General features: G+C 40.6%; 1 protein-coding gene across 2 annotated transcripts in view; it reads right to left on the bottom strand.

Annotated features, from left to right (window-relative positions):
- Positions 1–7501: 7501 nt before the first annotated feature.
- TRAF5 (TNF receptor associated factor 5) overlaps positions 7502–23816 on the bottom strand; it is a 35950-nt gene continuing 19635 nt past the window's right edge. For both annotated transcript variants that reach the window (XM_063125567.1, XM_063125566.1), the window contains exons 3-12: positions 21626–21853; positions 19034–19091; positions 18138–18239; positions 16290–16454; positions 15870–15947; positions 15330–15404; positions 14215–14307; positions 11117–11257; positions 9509–9677; positions 7502–8575 (exon numbers count right to left, since the gene is read on the bottom strand). In XM_063125567.1, coding sequence (XP_062981637.1) covers positions 7998–8575; positions 9509–9677; positions 11117–11257; positions 14215–14307; positions 15330–15404; positions 15870–15947; positions 16290–16454; positions 18138–18239; positions 19034–19091; positions 21626–21849 — 1683 coding nt within the window. In that variant the 5' untranslated portion in view covers positions 21850–21853 and the 3' untranslated portion in view covers positions 7502–7997. The remainder of the gene's footprint in view (positions 8576–9508; positions 9678–11116; positions 11258–14214; positions 14308–15329; positions 15405–15869; positions 15948–16289; positions 16455–18137; positions 18240–19033; positions 19092–21625; positions 21854–23816) is intronic.

Raw genomic sequence — 23816 nt, 5'->3', positions numbered from 1 at the left:
ACAACGCCGAACACCGCCGCCTGCCGGGACAAGGCCGGGGCCCACATCCGGGGAATGGCTGAAGGCGAAGGTAGCCGAGGTCGGCGCCTCCCACCGCCGCCTCCCGGCTGCTTAGGGAGCCGCGCTGAGGAGGAGGAGAAGAGCGGTCCCGGCCTGGGCCCAGATGTGAGCGGTACGGCGCCGCCTTGTGCACATTTCCTTGGAAGTAAGTCCCGTGATGGATCCACCGGGCTTACTCCCTAGTAGGAATGTGGTCGTCGTCCCCGGGTAACGTACTTCACAGGGTTGTTTATGAGGGTAAAACGAGGAAGGGGGGAGAGACGGAAAAGTATGTACAGCCCCCCCTCCCCTCCCCAGGTCCTTGGAGGGAAAGGCGGAATTAAAAAAAACCAGAAGCTTAAATTTGCACGCTAACAGCGCCAGAAAGTGTGGCAGCTTTTCCTTTTTTTGTATTTCCTGTTTTGTTCGACCGAGAGAGGACTTACTTTTCTTACTTAAAAACCAGCAATAGGCATTCACGTATAGTGCTTTTCATCTCCTGAGCGTGTTAGGCCCTGTTCAGAAGACACCGTGGTTAAAGCCGTGTTTTAAGGAGTCGTCTGAACGGTGCCTTAGAATCTCAGCCTCGTGCGTCCTCACCACGCTCCTGTGAGGTAGTACAGCCGTTGGGTTCTCACCTTACAGCCGGTGTCCGGGAGGGTGCTAGGAAAATTTGTCTGGCTTGTCCTTTACTGGCTTTGAAACGAACCCTGAGAACTTTTATTTCAAACTGCTATTTAAATATTTGGGGCTCTGTATGAACTGCTGCTGTTTTGATGTTCTTTGGGTTGTATATTGTATTTCGGACATGTTGTGCATTTAGGTTTTTTATCATCAAAGGTGGTGTATAAATCTTGGAATACTATTTTTTAATAAACGTATTTTTGTCTCCCTTCTCTAACTGGCGTTTATTTATAATTGTATTGTATTGGAGCAATAAGGTTCAAGATACCCAAGAGCCATATCTGTTGTTATGGGCAATTGAATGGTACAATTAGAGATGTATTGTTTACTTAAGAGGACTATTTATAAATATGCAAATTATATCTTTAAAGAAATATTTTTCTTGGTATTTGTAGTTATGAAATGCTTTAAAAAACATCTTGGCAATAAATAAGTGGCTCCTAGTATGCTCTATGTCAGTGGTTCCCAATTAGCTTAGTACTGCGGACCCATTGTTTTTCAAATGCCAAGCCATGGACCCCCTACTTTTGAAAAAATTGTTATCTCTATGGTAGTTAGCTGTGCGAAGCAATTTTTTGGAGAAAATAAGAGTTAGCCCCTAATAAGCAAAGGATTTTAGGTATACTAAAAAAGACCATAAAATTTGTGGTATTTGTGATATTATCACGCAAAAAATGACAATGATTTAGTTAGGAATATAAAGACGAATTTAATTTTACTACTCTCTAGTGTACAATTGAAAAATTATGACATGTCTAGCAGCTACTAAACCCAAATGTGATGGGAGAAATCATGCCTCTTTTTGTCCCGAACAATCCCTTCCACATCCGGTTCAATATTTCCTACTTTTAATCTCCAATCTGGATCAACATTGAGCCGATTTCTATGCTTGTTCTTCATATAACAAAATGTCAAAAATGTTTGTTCACAAAGCTATATGGAACAAAAAGGGAACTAGATGTTTCAAAGCTTTTTCACCTAACTTCTTATAATCAGGAAAAAACATCACCCAGAATTGGTCCAGTCTATATTCTTTGAAAAATGATTTCAATGAACCATCACAAGTAATGTCAACAAGCGCATCTTGCTCTTCCGCAGATAGAGTTGTTAGTTGTACATCACATTCAAAAGGATTCCTTATCCATGAGTTTTCAGGATTAGGTGCAGGGAAGTAATCTCTGAAGCTAGTCGCAGATGCTCAGTGATGTTATATTTTACTTCTGGTAGGAATTCGTTGTCAGTGGACTCCAGAAATGAATGGTGAATATGTATGGTGCCACGGACCCCCTGGGTGGGTTATGTGGACCCCCAATTGGGAACCACTGCTCTATGTAGACAAAACCAGAAAGTAGCAATGTTAATTGGCAGTGGAGCAGAGCATCCAAAGGTAACAGTAGTACTCTAAAAACAAAAGACTTTTATTCCCTTAAAGGCGCAATCCTGTGTATATTTAGGCATTAAAAAATCCTAGAACTTCCAGTATTTGCCAGCCAGCCATGGTGGTTGGGGAATGCTGGGAGTAGTAGTGCTTTTTTTCTGTCTAAACATGCATAGGATTGTGCCCTAAAAGACTTAGAGAGCAATTCTGTGCCCCCTAGGCAGCATGGGGGGAGTATAGGATAGTTTTGATTCCTGGGCCCGGTCTTGACGGTGGCACGTTGGCACTGTGAGGCCTCAGGTTCCCATATTGGCACTCCTTCCCAGCATCTGCACAGGAAGGAGTGCCAATGAGGAGTTGCTGCTGCCGCCGGGCCAGACACCAGGGAGAGGGGAGGAACGGGGCATCCAGAGGGAGGAGAGCCCGTTTTTAAAAATCTGTAGATATAGGGTTTCCAGATGCACTGGGAAACCCCAGAGACCTCCGAAAAACGGAGGTCTCCAGGGCAACCAGGACTGGGCCCCAATTCATCGGGGGAAAGGGCTGGAAGATGCATTCCTGGACATGTGACCCTGGAACTTCTCTGAAAGTTAGGTGCAGCCCAAATGGAGTATTAACTAAGGCTTTCTTCTCTTTTCAGGATGTGATACAAGTCTGTGCATTATTACCCACTTCCTTCAATGTATATATGAATGATTTTGCTCCTCTAAAATCAGTTATTTTCATGCCCCCAAACTAGCCGCTGCAAAGGGTCCATTGCTGCTGCTTTTATTGGCAGGGTCAAGGCTGGGATTATATCATTTGTTGAAGGCTTTTACCCATTTTTGTGACACTAATAATCTGGCTATTAATTATACCAAAACTAAGATCATAGTCTTTTCAAAATACAGGAAATTTTATAGCTGGGCTCTCACTGAGAATCCAAATGAACAAGTGCATTATAAATATCTTGGTAACCATTTTCATCATACTTTAAAATGGAGTCTCCACAGATCTGCACTCCTGCTGGCTTGTAATATCTTAGCAGCTTTGCAAAGATTGTTTCTCAAAGGGTGGCTGATTAGTACTTATGGCTTTACAGGTGCTTCATGCTAAGTTTATAACTCAGTTCCTATTTTGGATACAGGTCATAATGAAGAATTTCACTTATTTTTCCTCAGAACAATTCTTGGGGTCCCTGGGTGTGTGGCTAATGCAGTGTTGTGCTTGGAAACTGGATTGAACTCCATGCATAGCTTGGGTCGATGCCCTTTGTAGATGGATTAAATTTTGTTTTAACCAACAGAAAACTTGCTACTGTTCTATGATCTAGCATGTTTCCTACAGAAATAACTATGTGAAGACTGTACACTGTAGAATAATGGAAATGGGCGTTTTTCTATTTGACTTTTTTCTCCTCTGGATAAGGAAAAGGCAAAAGAAGTTCTGTTGAAGATTATATTAAACAGCAAAAGTTTGATATGCTTGGCAGCTAAATTTGTCTTAAAAGTTTAGAATCTGTAATACATCTCTTAGTATATTGTAATTTTTATCAAGGCATTATGAGAGAACTGATTACACTTTTATTATCTAAGTTGCCTGGTAGAGACAGATTTGTTTTATGTATCATTGTTTCGCCAATGACAACCCTATAGTTACTAAAAAGTTCACTAATGTTTTTTTCTGTTGCTGTTAAGCTGAGAGCCCAGTTGTGTCTGTCTGTATCTGGTATTCTCAGTCTGGTCATGGACCACATTAAACATTTGAATTTGGACTGTGTGCCTCCAATCATTTGAAAGCATGCTTTTAAACTTTGCACTTGCTGGTATTAAGGACTGCAAAGCACCAGTTGTACATAATGGCAAGCATGTTCACTGCATCCATTGTTAATCAAATCTTAGAAAAAAAGAGCCAGCCATTAAAATCAGGAGCATCACCAAGTCTGAACTTCATGACAAAAGGAAGGTGAATAGCTCAAAAAACCCTTTAGAGTGCAATCCTATGTCAGTAGTTGGCAGCATCTGAAGCCATAAGCTGCCGAGTATACAATGCAGGGTGGCCGCTCTGGCCACCCAGCAATTCTGCTAGATGGGGAATTTCACCCATCTAGCAGGGGCACTTCAGAGGGGGAGGGAAGGAGGCTGGGGCAGCCATAGGATTCAGCATAAGACAGCCACCCTAGTCTCTTACCCTTCCCGCCCCTGGGAACATCTCTCCCCCCCCTCCCCCGGTCTCCATGCTCCATTTACTGAGCACAGAGAGGTAGCAGGCACGGTTCTCTCCCTGCTAGCTAGGAGGAAGAGGGGGGCTGGAGTGCTGGTTTCTGGCACTGTTTCTAGGGGGTCATAAGATTGCTCTCAAAGTATTTTGGATAGGTGTGCTGCTATTCATGGAAGGGCTGTTTCAGAAGAACAGGAACAGTTGCAGAGAGACAGCTAAAATGTTCTGGACCTCAGTCAGCTCTGAGAAGCAGCCTATACCTGAGCTCAAGCATGGTGTTTATTTTAGTGGCAAATAACATTTACTATGCTAAATTACCTTTGCATAAAAAGAGGTCTCTTTCCATGCACTATACATTTTAAAGAAGGAGGACTGTGCTCACCTAACATTTTCTTTTTCTTTTGTTTTGACCATTCTGCTGCATCTACAGCAAACAGGCACTGAAGAGGCTGGTGCCTTATCTATTTATTACATTTCTATACTGCTCCAGGACTTCTACAGTCAGAAATTTAAGAGTTCAATAACAATCCTGCAATACTTGTGATTTGAGAGTCATTCAAAGAATATTGCTTTTTAATACTTATTGAAACATTTAAAGAGATAAAGAAAAGTGTTAAACTCTACAGCAATAAATACATCCAAACCTGTCACGAATTGGTGCAAAAAGATGTAAAGCACAGGTATTAGGAGTTGTTAAATGGGATTTCTATAGCAAATTTCATTCTTTTATAAAGAGAAGGGGTTACAAACTCCTAGTAACAAAAGAATTAGAAAACAATTTTACTTAAAAACCACAATTTTCAGCCTTATAAACATGAAGCCTAATTTTAATAAATAACATAGTCATTTTTACAAAAGCTTCATACACAAGGCAGTAAGATAAAAGTAATGGGCAGTATTCTGCTTGACACTAGTACTAATGTAGCACATACTACCTCTACCACAAAGCCAATAGCATTTCCTGGCAAAATCTTTTCCACGAGCAGACACTATTGGTTACACTAGTGCAATGGAATTTATGCAAGTGCTAGTACCAAATAGGATACTGTTCAATACATTCCTCACATCTCAGTTTTAGAGACTCAGCTTTTAGAGCATGGGTGAAGAACGTCAGGCGCTGGGGCCAAATCTAACCCTCCGGGGGCCAGTCTGGCCCTCGGGGGTTCCCCCTTGCCCTACTTTGTTTCCCAGAACCACTGATTATTTTGTGGCCGTGGCTTTTGTGCAATTTCCCTTCGTTCTGAAAGGCTGAAATGCCTCTCCTAAGGCTTAGTTACTGGTAGTAAGAGCTTTTAAGAGAAAATACGGTGGTATTTATGGCCCCACCCCTTCAACTCTGCCCATCACTGGAATGTGGACCCCAAGAGCTTCTCTGAAATGGAATTTGGCCCTCGAGCATGAAGAGGTTCAACACCCGTTTTAGAGCTTGTGGATCACCAGGAATATGCAATAGCACCTTCTGTCTCAGGGCTCATCCACCCTACTCTTCCAGTTGAGGTAACAAGGCCTACAGCAGCAAGGAAACAGGAACGGGACTGATGCTCGATGCTCTGTCTATCCAAAGCGCTGCTGGCAGGAACCAAGGAGGTGATAGTGGTAGTGATGGCAGCAGGAGGATGGAAGCTTGCAGAATTAAGTCCTCTTCCCTCCCCCCTTTTTAAATGCAGCTCTTTGGGCCTCTCATCCCATTCAGCTTGCTTACCAGTTGTGACCTTGGAAGAACAGCTGCTGTGGAGCCTTCTGGGTGACTGGGAGTGTGGGGAAGATCCATGATCAGATCTCTTTCTCCTTGGTCATAGCTCTGTCTATAGCCATGGAGGAGGACCTCGTCACATCTTATGGCTCCCCTGACACTGTCTGGGAGCCCTATAGTTTTCTCTGTTAGAGTACAAAGCTAAGGAGCAGCACCCTCTTCCGACACTCTCAAAATGCTTAGCAGTCCTTGGCCTAGGATCTTGCATCATCCTTCTATTTCAACATGTATTTAAAGGTTTTTAAAGAGTAAAAAGAAGTCAGTGCTTGTGAAATGTCAAAAGCGAGCATGCTTTCAAGTTGCTATGAAAATACACAACACAACCAACAATAAAAAAATCACAATATCAACTAAAGGACCACTATTTCATGCTCAAAAAGCTCCACTACATCAATGCAATAAGTGCTCACAAGATCCTAGTGAGCAAAGTGATATCAGCTAGTGACAAGTAGACAGGGAGGGAGTCTGATAATATATATTCTCATAATCCTTTGCAGTATCCCTCTTGGATGTTCACATTTCTTTACTCTTAATATTGTAAAAAACTTGTAGAAAAAAGCCAATTTCCTTCATCATTCATAGTGGTTATGAGTCTTGCTAATTTCACTTGGAAAAAACCACATGGATTTTCAGCTACAATGTATTAACTCCTATGTGAATGGAACTATCAAACTTTTCTTTGTAGGATAACTCCATGCAACCATACCTTTGTAGAAATGATAAATTTTGTAAAGTGCTTTTCCGTGTTATGTGCTAAAAGCCATCTATGTAGAGAACACAAGATCATGTCTTGTAACTCAAAAATCAAATGCAGCTTTTATTGCTCACTTTCATTTCGATATGTGGAGCACGCAGATTAATAAAGGAGAGGGGTGGGGAGAGAAAGATTTGGCCCCACCATGGACTAGAAACAAAAGTTCTATATCAATAAAAATAAAAATGATTGACTCATTTGATCAACAGCATCAGTAACAGGCAATAGTTATGGCCTCATGGTCATTTAACGAAGAAGGTGCTTCTGCTCTCCTTTTTACACAGGACTAAGCCAGAAACACTCACACCTGCTCAACAGGAGTCTAGGTCTGCTTTCATCTTACAATAATAAGATCAAAGATCATACTATACTTACAAGTCAATACAAGCCCAGTAAACATTGCTTTTGTGGAGATTAACTGCATCCTCATTCTCTCCACGCAGATTTCAGATTTGAAATGTGGCAGATGGAACTGCATTCTATTCAGCTCCATCCCATAATGAGCATTACAGAAACTATTAGGCTATCAGATTATGTGCATGCGCACATGTGCACGCACAAACACTAGAGTGCCACAAGACTACAACTTGCAAAACTTTCTAGTACTCTAGAATCACCATCTATGCTTCTACTATGGTTTTCAAAAGATGTTGAGTTCATGTTTTATAAATAGGGTCCACTCTTATGATAGCTTCACGTTTGCAAGAATTTTTTTTTTTAAAAAAATGATTATTCCTATGCATAGTTTACTTGGAAATAAGCGCTAGTTTTGACCAAATATACATAGGATCAGGGTGTGGGGAAATGGGAAGTGTGTCAATCTGATTAGTGACCAAAGTAATTATAGCATTATGAAATACACAAAACAATTAGCACCTCTAGCAATGTGCCTTCGGATTCTAGAACATCCTGTCGCCAAATCACCCAAGATCATAGCTCCTGAGATAGTGACCCAGATTAGAATTTCAAAACATGTTTAAAAACTTCTAATACCAAGTTTTGTTAATTAAAACTCATAGAGACTTAGCCGGTTTCCTTACTGCAACTTCGAAAAAGTACAAAAATAGTAGTCAAACTATCAAAGTATATAAAAATAGGTTAGCAGACCGAAGAGCAGCTTTTCCCCTGTTGTCTGAAAGAATCCAGGGATCACCAAGTCATCACCTTTAACAGTTCTCTTTCAAGTCCGCTCATAATTCTTCAAGGTCACTTAAATCTACCACTACCTTCAGGAAGAGCGTATCATCTTTGATGAAGGTATTCTTTGCATTTTCTAGCATGGAGTGTGCAACAAACCGAGGACAGCCAGAGGCAACATTGATCTCTCCTTCTGGCCTTTTGAAACTGCTGCTGTTGGGGTCAGCTTTAAAGGTTTCAATTATGTGGTTTTTCTTCCCACTTTGGTCCAAAAGCATAAGTGTAACCTTTTGCTTGAAAGGCCACGGTAACAAGGAATCAAACTCCCCTCTCATCACTACAAAGTACAAGGAAACATGGGTCCCCTTTCCTGAACCATCCCCGTTTAGATATGCTCTGGCAGATAATCTGTACCCACAACGGCTGGTGTAAAAAGGCTGGCTGAATATGGAGAGATTGTGGCCTTCCATGGCCTCTTTCTTTTTCATCTTGTAGTCCACAATTTTCCAAATCAGTTTTCCATTGTAACTTGTCCCTTCCAAAAGCTTAAACCGTTCTTCATTTTTGTTAAGTTGTGCCCTATGGATACCCAGGTGGATGTCATGCTGATTTGACAAGTCTTCCAGAACAACTGGAGAAGAAAGACACGTAATATTAATGAGGTTTTTTTGGGGGGGGGGAAGGGAGAGGAAGGTGGGTGGGAGAGGGATACATACAGACTTGTGGAAGTGATATTTCCATTACTTACACATAACTATTTACATATTAACATCTAATGGTTTACATTGGCATTTGAGAGTCTTCTGACACTGATGACCTTTTGTATAAAGGACACTTCTATTCCATTTGAACCCTAGTCATTCTCTGCAGATTGGGGGCAACTTTGAAATTAGCAGTCAGTGGTGGGTTAGTCTTAATAATACATGTGCTTTTAAATTCTAAATTCTTGACAACCAACCTCTTTCAAAGCAACCTTATCTTCAGTTTCAAAAGCAAAGCAATAATTCAAGCACTACCTGTCTCTTTAACCCAAATGAAAGTGTGTGTGGGAAAGCAAGGGATCATTATGCCACAGGTCTCTTGGTTTGCTGAGTGTCAGTGTTCCCTTAAGCTGCAGGGCAAAACAAATGGGGCTGAAAGACCAAGGGAAAGTGTGGGTGCATGTAAGTGAAGTTGAAAGCAAACAATAAGTAAGACTGTGGAAATGTGAGTTTTTAATTTTTGTGAACCGCCCAGAGAGCTCCGGCTATTGGGCGGTATAGAAATGTAAATAATAATAATAATAATAATAAGAAGAAGAAGAAGAAGAAGAAGAAGAAGAAGAAGAAGAAGAAGAAGAAGAAGAAGAAGAAGAAGCTGAGCCCGAGTGCTTTTCGGTAAAGGAATGAATTTATGCGTCAAGCCTTCTCTTAAACAGATGGCATTTTTTATCCTAGAGTCAGACACTTAAGGAAACTAGTATGAGCAAGCTGATTTTCCCATGTTCCTCCTTGCTGGCCCTGACTGAGAGCTATCAGCCCCGTAACATCAGAAAACTTTAGGAAGGAAAGTATCTTGGAAGTACCTAAACGCTGATCATATGACTCCATGAATGCAACTTTTTGCTTTAGGTTATCAATGGTCTCCAGTAGTGGTTTCAGGTCAAATTTATTTTGCTGCTGATTTGCCATTTGTACTAGCTGTCTCACTTGGGTTTCCAGGCAGGCAGATTTATCAATGTGAATTGCCAAAGTCTTCAAGTTACATGGTCGATTGGGGATGGAGAGAAAAGAAGAGAAGACACACCCAAATTTTAAACAAAACTAAAAGGCAGAAGGTAGTGTTACAAACCATTCATTACACATTGAACAATTGCCTTCATTAAGAATAAGTTTTCCCTTCTCTTTGGAGTCCTTCCAAATGTTGCTTTTTGATTAGTATTTTTAACACATACATTTCTAATCAATTATCTGTCATTGTGACCTCAATTGATTCCAATAGGCTTTATTATTCAAAATTTATAAACAGCATGAACAGAGAAATTCTGTGATTGGATTAAATGGTAAAAGAAATTCTATTTTTGTTTTAATGTGGGGACAATATTATGTTATTCAGCACTATAAGAATAGTTCACAGTCACAAAGGTGTATTGTTCTCTGAACTGCTAGCTTGTGGATCTACAATTCTTCAACATAAAGAATCATTTCTTTCATATAAGAGCATGAATACAAACATGGATCCCCCCTCTCAATTTTTATGGGTAAGAGTGGTCTATGTGGCAATATCCCATATTATCATTCGCAGAAACTACTGAAATACACAGAGAGCTTTGGCTATCGGGCAGTAGAGAAATTAATAAATAAAGACTTGCGATAGCATCTTGTGAAAAATGATCATGAAAATAAGTCCAAAGGCTTTGTCTGCACTGCTCTGGTTCTATCGTTCATTTCCTGAGTTCGAAGTTAATGCTACATTTGTACACGTGATCTTTTCCAACTGCCTCAGGAGTCAGACATGTCCTTCCTTTCTCTAGCCACTTCTGCAATTCTATGTAATGAAATTTTTATATCCCCAATTGCTGCAACTGTTTGGATCTCTTTGCAATAGCACTATGCTGTGGTAACAAGGCCCTGACACAATTCTTTCCAGACAAACTGGTTGATCCTACTGCCATTTTCTTCCCCACCCCCATTTTCTTTCTCACTGTAAAAATGTAGGTTGTGACATCCTTGGGGCCAGACACTGGTTTGTTATTTCGTCTGGCTTCTAGAAATCTGAAGTTCTATTTACGCTGGTATAACTAAATAAATAAAGATTCTTATCTATGACATGTAAACCCCTGTCGTGTATTCCTAGGGAACATTTCCGTTATCTAGACATGACCCAGTGCATATGAGCACAATAACCCCACCACCACCATGCACCTAAGTTCTGGAAGCACAGAAAGGATCAGGTGATGATAATAAATACTAAAATTTAAAATCCATTTTGTGCTTTCAGCATGCAAATATGCCATAAAAACAACTGAAAATAAACCCCAGCCTAAATAAAACCAGTACATCTTGCACATTAATAGATTCTACCGTGATGCAGGCAATCCTTGGCTTTAGACAGGAAGTACTGTATTGCAGTACTCTTGTCTGTTTGTTTTTATGGAGTCAGTGAAGGAGTTATGAGTGGAGAATTGTCTTACCTGAGTGCTTGCTAGCAACTTGCTATTTTTACCAAATGGCTGAGTAAAATCCCTGAATTCTTTTTCACACTTTTTTACCATGTCTGTCAGCTGCTGGATTTTTATCTCTTTATGTTCTAGGTTCATATAAAGGTCCGAGATCTACAAAATGGAAGATGAAAGGTTTGGACGTAAGCTGTTATAAATGCAAAAGGAATAAAAACTGGGCTACAGAAAAAGACTGAAATAACTTATTTGCATTATAGCTTTACACATCCAGCTGACAGGACCCCATCTTGTACTAGATAGAATGGGTCTGCATCAGTAGATCCAGCTGTTAAGAGATGAACAAACTCAGCAGTAGCCTAGAAGATAATTCACACAATCACTTTTGATCAGGCCTGCATAACTTGTGATCCACCCTGACAAACATCAGCGAAGTCTTTCAGCACACCAAGGGCTTAATAACCTTGTCTTTGCCAACAACCTAAGAAAATGGTTAGAATTGAACTAAAGCCCTACTTAGAGTAGATCCATTGAAATGAATGGGGCTTAAGTTAGGCATAATTAACTTAAGTCCCATTCATTCCAGTAGGTCTACTCTAAGTTTGATTCTACCCAATGTCTCCATGGAAGGTTCAGAAGGCAAGCATTTGGAACACAATCCATGATGGGTAGGTTGCATTTGCCTTGTGAGTTCTGCAGGTCTGGTTTCAATAATTGCTTCCTGGAAGACTACATTGTACAAGACATTCTTTTTTTATAACAACAACAACAACAATAACCTGACTGATGCATGCTCCAGACAGAACTACTAACCAACAATAACAAGAAATTATTTTCCAGGATGTGGTTAAATATGAATCTGAGAAGCCTGGGAGATTCAGAAGGAAGTGGTCTCATGAGAAAATGACGCTAACTTCTGAGTAACCTGCCCCCAATTGTATATGTCTCCCTCCACACCAAATCTTTGCATTGTATGAGGAACTGAAATCAGTATCACGTGTTAAGGTTTAAAAGATACTTTCCTGTTTCAAAAGCATTTAAAAAAAATCTTATTCAAAGGAAATGTAACTACATATGATAAAATACTGGATGGTACCAATAGACCCTTAACATACAAAGAGTTCTAGTCCCCACTTGGCCATGGAAACCCACTGGGTAACTTTGGGCCAGTCACAGACTCTCAGCCCAACCTACTTCACAGGGTTGTTGTTGTGAGGATAAAAATGGAGAGGAGGATTATGTATGCCACCTTGGGTTCCTTGGAGGAAAAAACGCGGGATATAAACGCAACAAATAAATAAATAAAATAATATATCACATCCACACCCCTTGAAGAAGAGGGAGGGGTGCCAAACTGCAAAATACAGTGAAGCTGAGATACAGATGGCTAGTTTTCTTGCTCTGTTCTTCCACAAATGCTGCTATTGTCCAAACATCCAGGAATCTGCGCCAGTTCGCATGTAACAAGACGCTACAGTGCACCCCTGCCATGCCCTGAATATTCAAAATGGCTGCTGCTGCTGTAAGAAAGAACTCCATGGAGAAATTCTCCATGGCAGCTTGTTCCCTGTGAACTGGGCCTCTATGTACTCCTTGACGTTAAAAAAAAAAAGAGTATGAAGAATTCGGAAAGCACGTTTAAGAAACCCCTACAGTAGTAATTAACACACTTTGTATAAAAACAGCTTTAAAATTCTCAGCATTCCACAAACTACTAAAGATTTTGGATGTTGGACACTGGGATTCTTTTCAGAAGTTCCTTGCTCTCTTCTATCCCTGCTGTCAAAGGTCTCTCCAGACAAGGCGCAACTCGTGAGCGGAGCTGTACGTTTGTGTAACTGTCTCCATTTGCCATTCAGGTGGGCGTTAACAGTGTCTGTCAACCCAAACTGCGCAAACAATTTATCAAGGAAACATCTCAAACAACTTATCAATGAAGCTGCACTTGCATTTTCTTTGCAAGCAACCACACCCCCGGGTTGCTGCATGTACGAGTTGAGGGAAAGTACTATGAAGCAGCAATGACGTGAGTAGGAGACACTCAGGGCCCTGAAAGCAGAGGGGGAACATGCTAACACCATTCTACCAGTGGTGGCTGGGGCCTCCGATTTCAGTGGGGCTGTGAATCAGCTCTGGGTTTCAGTCAGAACCAACAGGGGACTCTAAAGGAGCTCTCCAAGGTACTGAACCTATTTTGTGGATAGGGTTTAGAACGTTGCATGGTGCCTTTAGAGTTCTGGCAGGATGGACTCAGCCCAACCAAAGTCGGAGCCACCAGCCTACAGTGCTTTCTATACTTCTGTCTTCCTGGGATGCCAAGTCTCCTTTCTTCCGCTTAGGACTGTCCAATATAAATAAAACAGTACCAAGCAAACAACCATAAATTCATACTGTCACCGTAAAACAATTAAAATACTACAATAATAATCTAACTAAAAAACACCAAAACCAATGGGTCAGGGGCCAAATACTCATCACAGTTGGGGCTAACTGCACCTCTCCTGGGTGAGAGTTTCACAAATGGAGGGTGGCCACAGAGAAAGCCCTTTCTCGACTACCTACCCACCTCACCTCATTTATGTACATGAGCAGGGCATCTCCTGCAGACCAAAGAGGCCTCGTTGGTTGGTAAATAGAGATCTTCGGCTATTGGGCGATATAGAAATGTATTCATTGAACTGGGGAGGCACTCCCTTGGGTATCTGGGCCCCAAATCTTTAAGGGCTTTAGGGTGTAATCTTATGTATGTTTGGACAGAAAAAGTCCTACAATTCCCAGCATTCTCCAGACAGCCATGTCAAACAGATTTAGCATGGTCTGCTGCCCAGTGCACATGATGCAATCATTTTGCTGAAGCTAAGTAGGCTTAGGTCTGGTCAGTGCCTGGATGAGAGATCACCTGGGAATGCCTTGAGTTCAGTGATGGAAGAAAGGTGGGATATAAATTTACTAGAATGAATGAACGAATAAATGAATGAATATATTGTGGGACTATGGCATGTCATGGTGTATGTAGACACTCCCAAGCCAGTTTGAACTTTAAGAACAGTTGCTTGTCTCAGGCCTAGAAGTTAAAGGGCTTTGGATGAGCTACTATGAATGTTGCAGTATACCTGATCTTCCAGCTTTGAGTTCTTCTCTAAGATCTGCAGCATATGTTCTCTTAAGAAGATATTCTCATGTTCTGAAAGCTCTCCTCTTTTAATCTAAAAGGATAATATAAAGAACAAAGTAAGAGTGATGCATTAGAAACCAAACATATTAATAAAAGTTTTCTTTAGCATTGTTTTAAATCTAGCTGTAACAAGGGGGGAATTATCAATACGTTATTCAGACAGGCTCTGATAACTACGAACCCCCCAAACCAGTATCATCTCCAAACCTATGCCAAAATTTTGCGACAGTTTTGTGCTGCCACCCACAACTGATAAATCAAATGCACTGTGCCAACGTGATCATATAATTTCCAAACGTGTGCCAAAGTTTTGTGCTGCAAGTTCTGAGTTTTGTGTCACCACTGAAAGCATGAAAATGACATACCCTTGGTGTGGCATGGCGAATGCTAAAAAAAACCCCACATTCTCATAAAAATTCCAACCTCTCCCAAAGTTTTGTGCTGGTTTTGTGTACTTTTGTGCTGCCATCAAAAATGTGAAATTTACATCACTGTAGGTGGGGCCTGGTGAATTATATCACTACACAGTTGTGGGTGGTGGCACAAACTTCAGCATCTCTTTGAAGGAGATACTAGTTCTTCACACAGTGCATAGTTAAACTATGGAATTCACTACCACAAGATGTAGTGATGGCCACCAATTAGGATGGCTTTAAACAGGGTTGGATAAATTCCTGGAGGAGAAGGCTATCAATGGCTACTAGTCTTGATAGCTATGTGCTGCCTCCATTATCAGAGTCAGTAAGCCTATGTACACCAGTTGCTGGGGAACATGGGCAGGAGGGTGCAGTTGAACCCATGTCCAGCTTATGCATCCCTGGTCAACTGCTGATTGGCCACTGTGTGAACAGAGTGCTGGACTTGGTCTAATCCAACATGGCTATTCTTATGTTTCTAGGTTGGAGGGTTGATAATTAACACAGCAGCTCAGATATATTATTAAACCAGACCCAAAAGGACAAGACAGAAAAAGAAAAAAAGAATGATTAGATGGTGTCTTTGAGTGTTAGTTTCTGCTGTACTACCAGTGGTGTTTTCCTCAAAATACAATACCTTTGTAAGACAGCCGTACTGTTTATATGGACAATCAATTTCCATCTCAGGACATACAAAGACATGGTCTTCTACCTGCAAAATATCAGCAAATTGTAAGTCACACATTAATGAAGGATTGAAAGGGGAGAGGGGAAGAATGGTGACCATAAAATCCTGCACAAAGTGGTAAGCAAAGGAACAAGATGATCTTGGGACAACTAGGAGGAAGTCTAATCCAGCCTTCCCCAACCTGGTGGGTTCCAGATGTGTTGCTTGAGAACTTCCATCGTCCGCAGTCAGCAGGGGGTAATGCAATACAACACACCTGGAGATCAGCAGGTAGAAGAAGTCTAATCAATGGCATTTACAATGGTCCTTCAAGGGGATCCATTAGTGTACTTTGTGCTCTTATGATACCAAGCTCACATAATCACATGACATGAAGAGCAGCCACTTGGACTGCCAGGTGCAGGCTATTGAAAATTAGGCAATGCATTCCTTTTTTCACAATACTGTATAATTTGGCCACTTATAAATGAGCCAAAAATAATTTCCTACCTCTTTCTTCACGATTATCTGCATGCAGCCTTGGGGGCAAGTCAAGGGATAATCTGGACAGTCCGTTTTCTCATGGATCTGGAAATACATGAGAAGATCCGTTAGTCTACAGAAGAAAAGAAGACTTGGCACCATTTGTTTCAGGGCTGGTGGCACGCAGACCAGAATTGGCAGCCAGGTCTACTAGCAGATGGGCAGTATTGTATTCTGCCCTAAATTTACTATTAGTCTATATGCTGTAGGCACTTATAATCTGCTTCATATTGCACCCTTTTGTCTAAGTCAGGGACTGGGAACATCCAGTCCTTGGGCCTCCATCTGGCCTGTGGAGGCAATCAGTCAAAGTCCTTTTAGTATTTTCCACAGCAATTTGGAAACAAAAGGTTATACTTATTTAAGACACATTTATTACAATCTTACGTTTAAATGAATTGAAATCACAGGCTGATTACAGTACTGGCACAGTTCCTTTCGATAGTCACACCGCAAACTCAGGTGTTCCTTCAAATCCTTCTGAAGGATTTTTTCACAACATCCTTCATTAGTGCACGGCACACTTTCAAACAAACACTGTTGTAGATGATCCTGTAAAGCAAAGTAGTTTACTACATACAGTAATCCACAATGTAAATATCATTGTCATTGTGCACAGGAGACACCTACGACATGCTGTATTTGGGGATACTTGGTGCACACCTTCATGAGAGGTTAGATGTCAACAACAGGGCTAGCCAACCTGTGCTTTCCAGTTGCTGTTGGACTATAACTTCCATCTTCCCTAACCTCTGGGCATGCTGACCAAGGCTGATAGAGCTGAAATTTAACAACATCTAGAGGGCCAAGGGTTCCCCCTGCTCTCTAGCAGATCCACCTGATCTACTGTTTGCATTTCTTCTGTTGGCTTTCCACTCTGTGGATAGTATCCAATGTTAGTCCTATGTAGAGATGACCCATTGAAATTAATGGGACTTAAAATAATTGTGACTAACATCATCAATAAGGTGCCTGCAGGAACGGCCACATAAGTTCCTTCCCACTCCAAGCAGACCTGAGCCTCTGCCTTTTCTTCTCACATTGCCATGCACACATCCTGTTTTTATGTTTTTCATGCTGGTTGCTAAGCTTCTTGTTTCCTTCTACTACTGAGGCCAGAAGATCTAAAACTCTTTAGTAAAACATTATCTTATTTTTAAAACACACACACTAGATGTTTCAAATTCAGTTATAAATGCATTCTGCACAATTAGACATTTTCTTTTAAATTAGTATTTCAGTAACCTGTTCTTAATTCAGAGACTCTTGCAGGCTTCTTAACCACTGTCCCAATGTAGCTTTATCCTGAGTAATCCGCCCAGTCCATTCATACATGCAGAAAGGGAGAAAACTTTGTGGATAGCATGCACCTTTCCCCAGTGGAGGCTGGTGGCTCCGATGTCAGTGGGGCACTGAATCCGCTCTGGTTTTCAGTCAGAACTCTAAAGGAGGTGCTTTACACCTTGGACGGCTCCTTTAGAGTTCTGACTGAAATCTGGATTGGATTCACCGCCCCACTGACATCGGAGCCACTAGCCTCCATTGCCTGCCTTTCTCTCATGATTGCTGGAAGCTTTTCCAAGGCCTTTAACATTGGAGCATTTTGTAACTTCAGCAAGGCTTCCTCTATGCACAGAAACAGGTTTACACAGGCAGGTCACTCCCTCCACAAGAACTAATATGATTAGAACGAGGTATTATTAGATCCTTCAGAGAAGACTTGGGGGGAGCATGTAGGGGGGAGGAGAGGAAGGGGAAGTCCTGTTGCATGACTGGATTTAATCCTATGTGCAGAGCATCAAAGGGTAGAATCATAGAATAATCACCCTTCCTTTCGAGTTATAGGGGTTGGAAGAAAAGGAATACAGGCGCTCTATAGTTTTCTCCTTCACTCCCCCCGCCTGCCTCCCCCTTTCCCCAATACACACCAATCACTTATTTTTGCAGGGATATTTTTTTTCTGCATACAAGTGTATTACATGGCTTCTAAAAAGCTCTTTTTAAGGGGAAAAACAAAAGAAATGAGGCTTCAGTGAATAAAACAAACATTTTCAACAATGGAATCTTAATTCGTCTACTTACAATGCATTAAAACCCACGCAGGCTGACACCTCTCTTACTCATAATAGGAAAATAAAAAAGCTTTAGCAACCATGTATTTGCTGCTTTGGGTATGAGAAAACGAAAACAAATCAATATTTGGCTGAACTGACATTAGACTATAGGGATACAAACCTGGTATCGTCCCAGAGATGTTTTTGCACTGCAGGCTGGCAAATTTCTGCAAAATACTTGTAAATTGAGAACTTCCCTTTTACAGCAAGTGTCTTTGAACACCTAAATTTTTAAAAAGTATAAAACCTTGTTTCAAAACATACACTAGCAAAAGAACGATAATTCATTACAGTCTTTGAAAAACATAAAATATTAATCCAGGGTCATTGCAGAGGTTCAGTATATTACGTTGTGTTTAGTACACAATGGCGATATATACTTTTGAAAGCTGCAAAGAAAGGAGAAGAGACAAAGAGCTCCATCAGAAGAATTTTTTATTACATGCTCGTTACTGAGCACTGACCGACTTTTGCGAGTCCCTCTCATGACACCATCTGCCTCCCGTACGCCCCTTCTAGCCTTCTTCGCATGACAACCCCCACCCCCAGTAAATCCGACTTATTTTTAAAGACGAAAGTTGCCACTATCTTCTGCTGTGTGCAAGAGAAGCAGCGGGATCAAAACAGCCCACTGAATGGGCCATGTGCAAGTTGTTTACTTCCTCGTTCAAAAGAGGAAGTAATGAGGGACGAACGCGTGGGCGGAGAAGCGACAGTAAGCAAACGTGATTTTCCTCTGTGATGACTCTCAAAGAGACATCAAAAGCAGCCTTGGGTGATTCCTTCCATGCTCAATGCTCCATTATAACCTCAGCTACAAGCTTTCATAAACATAGTGAGATATACTCCCAAGAGCTTGTTTTCACATTTTGGCATGGAAATTATTTAAATTCTGATTGAAATGTCTTTGGGTGCTTCCAACAGCCATCAATTTTTAATTACATATTAATAATATTGCCAAAATAATCCCACATAAATTGATTCCAAAGAGGATACAAACAAAGCTTCTTTTCTTACCTCCTGAACTTTTATTATTTCTTTGTCTACAGGACATGTAGGTATTGCATTCAGTTCTCTAAAGAGAGATAAAGAAACAGGTTACATTTGGTAAAAGAGTTAAAATTAACTGCTCATTTAGGCCAACATAATTTTAATTCCTTTTGTATTTATTTATTTAAAATATTTATATCCCGCCCTATATCACTAAGATCTCAGGGCAGCGTAAAGATAAAAACATACAGTATAAAACAATAAATATACACAGTTAAAAACAAATTAAACTGCTCAACGTAAGATTAAAAAAAATCCTCTGCATGTTGCTTCATAGTTTTGCAAATTCCATGTCCTCAACAAATTTCACCTCATACATTTTCAACAAATCCAAATTCTGTTCATTAAACTTGCAGTATCTCTTTAAATACAAATCTTGCTGTCAGGTTGTAGAACAGAGATAGCTAAAAGATTAAAGGAAATTAACAAAGCCCAGAGGAGAAAACCTAGCAACCTAATAAGTAGTTTATTTGTTCATAAAGTTCACATAATTTAAGAGAACTGCTGTGTAAAAGAGGTAAAACTATGAAGGCTGCAGTCAATCAGCACAATGTCAAAAGTACAACCAAGCAGACCATAGATTAAAATAAAGGAAAGTAATAGAGTAATATACCAAGCGTTGCTTCTTATATTACATGCTAATCAATGTGTACTAAAACTCACTAACAGCACAATCCTATGCATGTTTACATGGTCAGTCCTACTGCTTAAAGGAGCTTACTCCCAAGTAAATGTAGATAGGACTACAGTCTTAATGGTACTTTGGAGTGGCAGGTTGTCATCAGGATGTCAATATCTCTCTGTAGATACAATCATAAGGCTTTGGGTGGGTGTTTCAGAAAAGCAAACCAATACACATCTAAACTCAGTGAAACTCAGATGAATCAAAACGGTGCTTTCACAAGAAAGGTTTAAGTTTCGTTTTTCACTGTAGAGAAGAGACTTAAACCTTTCTTGTGATTTCTCAAGAAAGGTTTAAGTTTCTTCTTTAAAATGATGTCACAGCAAGCCACATTGTGCACAATCAAATGTAACATTTTATGCTCTTAATGCCACCACTGTAATTTTTAAGTTTTGGAAAGAGCAGAAAGTCCAGCTTCCTTATGGGAAAATATAAGAATAGCTTATGTCATGCCTCCCGTATCTGTTAGAATTTCAATGGATTACATTTCTGGAGACCATAAACTTGAATTTTAAAAGCTGCTTCCCCATGAAAATGTACCATCTAAGCTATACTGAGAAGTAAAAAGAAGAAAAGCTAAGAAAATAGAAATGTGCTCTTCACATCACTGATGAAATTGCCTCTAGGGGTGCTTTCCAGATGAGGCTTTTATCGTGCCATTGTCCCGTTTCATTCAGGGCATTTTACGAGGGGTGGTGGTGGTGGCATCCAGACGGTGTTGTCTTCCATTCTCAACCCTCATGTGTTTTGCCACCACTTCTTCCATCAAAGTTCTTATTGCAGAAAGCCCATTAAAAAGCAAAAGACAGAATAGCTGCATGATGCCTTCAGATTAGTAGGAATCATAGGAAGCTGCCTTTTACTGAGACAGACCATTGGTCCATCTAGCCCATTATTGTTAACTATGGGCCTGTTCAGATGACACTTCAGGTTCTGTTGTTAGTGAAACTGTGGTTGGCACTAACCACAACCCATGCTGTCGCACACAACACTTTAAGCCACAGTTAGAGCTGCTAACCATGCTGCAGACAGCAAAATGCATCGCATAAGACACCTTAAATCCTGCTGCTTAACCAAAAGCCTTAACCAGGAGGGTTTAAGGGGTCTTCTGAACAGGTCCACTGACTGGTAATGGCTCTCCAGCAGTTCAGGCAGGAGATGTCATACCTAGAGATGTTGGGGGTTGAGCTTTATGCATGTAAAGAGTATGCCCTACCCCTGAGCTATGGCCTCCATGTGGAAACACTATAGGCCTTTTAGAACTGAGCAAAGCCATCAGGAGAAAATGGAGCAGAATGAAATCACTACCCCTCTTTCAACCTAATGTAACTCCACAAAAAGATGGGTAGTATCCCGTTGAAATGAATTGCACAAGTTAGTCATGGCTAACTTAAGAGTTCTGATGAGTGTAGAAATTTGGTGACTGGCCAGCTGGGTCTTAGAGGCCATGGACATAGAGCTACAAACATCAGAATGAAGGGAGAGATGCTAGCTGACTACATGCATCTCTAGTAAGTACCTTGAATTGTTACAATATAAAATTCTAAGTAGGACTAACATTGGGCCTGTTCAGATGACATGCTAAGCCATGGTTAGCATGTGAACCATTCCTAACCCTTTTGGACTAAATGGTGACTACGTGTAAACCATGGTTATGTAGCCACTATGGTTAGGAATGGTTCACACAACCTGCTAAGTCATGGCTCATACAACATGTTAAGCCATAACCTTTAGCTCAAAATGCTTAACAACCATGGGTTAGTGTGTTGTCTGAACAGGGTCACTGGATAGTACCCTATATAGTTTTTAGGGGGGGAAATGAGGGGAGAGCATTGATTTGAACAAATATGAGAAGAGAAGGAAGAGACTATTCTTACCTCAGAGACACAATGCAGTGCTGACAAAATCTGTGCCCACATCCTGTCTGGTGAGGATTGTGAAGGACTAGATGGCAATAGGTACATTTGTACCGTTCTTCTAAGATTTCCACAAACTGATAGTTGGCATTAGGCTCAAAGTCCAGAGAAACTGCATTGCTAGAATTCTGACGAGTGTAGAAATTTGGTAACTGGCTGGCCAAGTCTTCAAAGGCCATGGACATAGAGCTACAAACACAACCATGAAGAGAGAGATGCCAGCTGATTACATGCATATCCAATAAATACCATTAACAGTTACAATTTAAAACATTGCAATACTTGAGATGTCTTTCCCCTTAACACTTTACCACGGATTTCTGTTGAAAATGCAGTTTTGGCTATTGAAAAGCAGCAGAGTATCAACAAGGGACAACTTACACGGAATAATTAATTTGCTAAGCTAACGTTTTCTCTTCTCTTTTAACACACTATCGACTCCATTGGCTCTGCAGACAAACAGTACTGTGTCAATAACAGATAGCATTCTTTGTGGTTCTAAAGGAAGGCATTCTGATGTTCCTTAGAGGAAAAGATCGGCTGATAAACTGTGCAACATGGTATCAAATCATGGGCTGATAGCTAGTACTGTAGATGATTTTTTAAAAGAAAGATTTGATTCATTCATGGAAGCGATCTATCAAGTAGCCACAATAAACCAAATGGAGCCTTCATGGCAAGAGGCAGTGTACCTCCTTTTGCAGATGCTAATAATAGAGCATTACTACCTATGAGCATCAGAAAGCATGCGGCTATCCACTCTTAGAACTTAGATGGAATCATGGTCTGATCCAGCAAGACTAGTCTTATCTAAACAGGACTAGTCTTATCTAAACAGGTTTAGTTTTTCTATATAACATTGCTAGGATCCGTCCGTTCTTATCTGAATCTTCTGCTAAGACCCTTGTCCATGCATTGGTTATCTCCCGTTTGGACTTTTGTAATCTTCTTTTGACTGGTCTTCCTTATGCTCATCTCTCCTCTTTGGTCTCTCTTCACCATTCTGCAGCCAAGATTATTTTCTTGGCTCGTCGTTTTGACCATGTTTCTCCTTTGATGAAATCTCTTCATTGGCTTCCGATCCCATATAGAATTCAGTATAAGCTTCTTTTGCTGACATTCAAAGCGTGTCATGGTCTTGCACCTTCTTATCTTTCTTCTCTCGTTTCACTTTACCATCCCCCTCGTACCCTCCGTTCTTCAAATGTTATGTTGTTCTCCCACTCAAGAGTTTCTATCTCTCTTGCCCAGCTTCACCCATTCTCTCTGGCTGCCCCGGTTGCTTGGAATGCTCTTCCAGAGCAACTACATACCACGAGTTCCATTGTAGATTTTAAAACGCATTTGAAAACTCATTTGTTTTCAATAGCTTTTGGTATTTTAGCTTGCTTTACTGTTCTTATTATTATGATTTTTCTCTTATTTCTGCTTTGTGAACCCCTTCTCCCCCCTTCATATGTTTTAATGGGATTTTAGATTGTAAGCCTCTAGGCAGGGTATCGCTGTTTTATTTGTATATTTTGTACAGCACCAAGGACATTGTTGGTGCTATATAAATAAATAAATAAATAAATAATAATGTTCTTAAATGAGCCATTAAAACAAGAAAAGCTGTTTAAGCATCAGCATTCTAAATTATGGCACAGTAGTATAGAACATATGATTTGCATACAAAAGGTCCCATTTTCAATTCCAAGATCTTTAGGTAGGGATGAGAAGGTCTGGAATCCCAGAGAACCATGGCCAGTCAGTGTACAAAATACTGAGCAAGACGGACCAATGGTATAATCAGTATAAGCAGCTAGTTTCCTCTGATCTGTTACACTTCCCCCAGGCAGGGAGTGGGATTTGAATGGAGAAGGTGAAGACCTCACCTCAGCCTGTTGCTTCTCTACTTTAAATTGCATAGTAGAGGGCCAATAGAGGGCCTTTTCAGTGGTGGCCCTCCAATTATGGAATGATCTCCCTGATGAGGCTCGCCTGGCGTCAACATTGTTATCTTTTCGGTGCCAGGTCAAGACTTTTCTCTTCTCCCAGGCATTTAACAGCATTTAACAAGGCTAAGTTTGTTTGTTTTTTAACGGACCCCAGAACTGTTGTTTTTAAATGGATACCATTGTTTTTATACAGTTTATGTTTTTGATGGTTTTAA

Source organism: Elgaria multicarinata, chromosome 4, assembly GCF_023053635.1.
Source record: "Elgaria multicarinata webbii isolate HBS135686 ecotype San Diego chromosome 4, rElgMul1.1.pri, whole genome shotgun sequence".
NCBI lineage: Eukaryota > Metazoa > Chordata > Lepidosauria > Squamata > Anguidae > Elgaria > Elgaria multicarinata.
The sequence above is the reverse complement of the archived record's forward strand: the minus strand, read 5'-3'. Positions and strand labels throughout refer to the sequence as shown.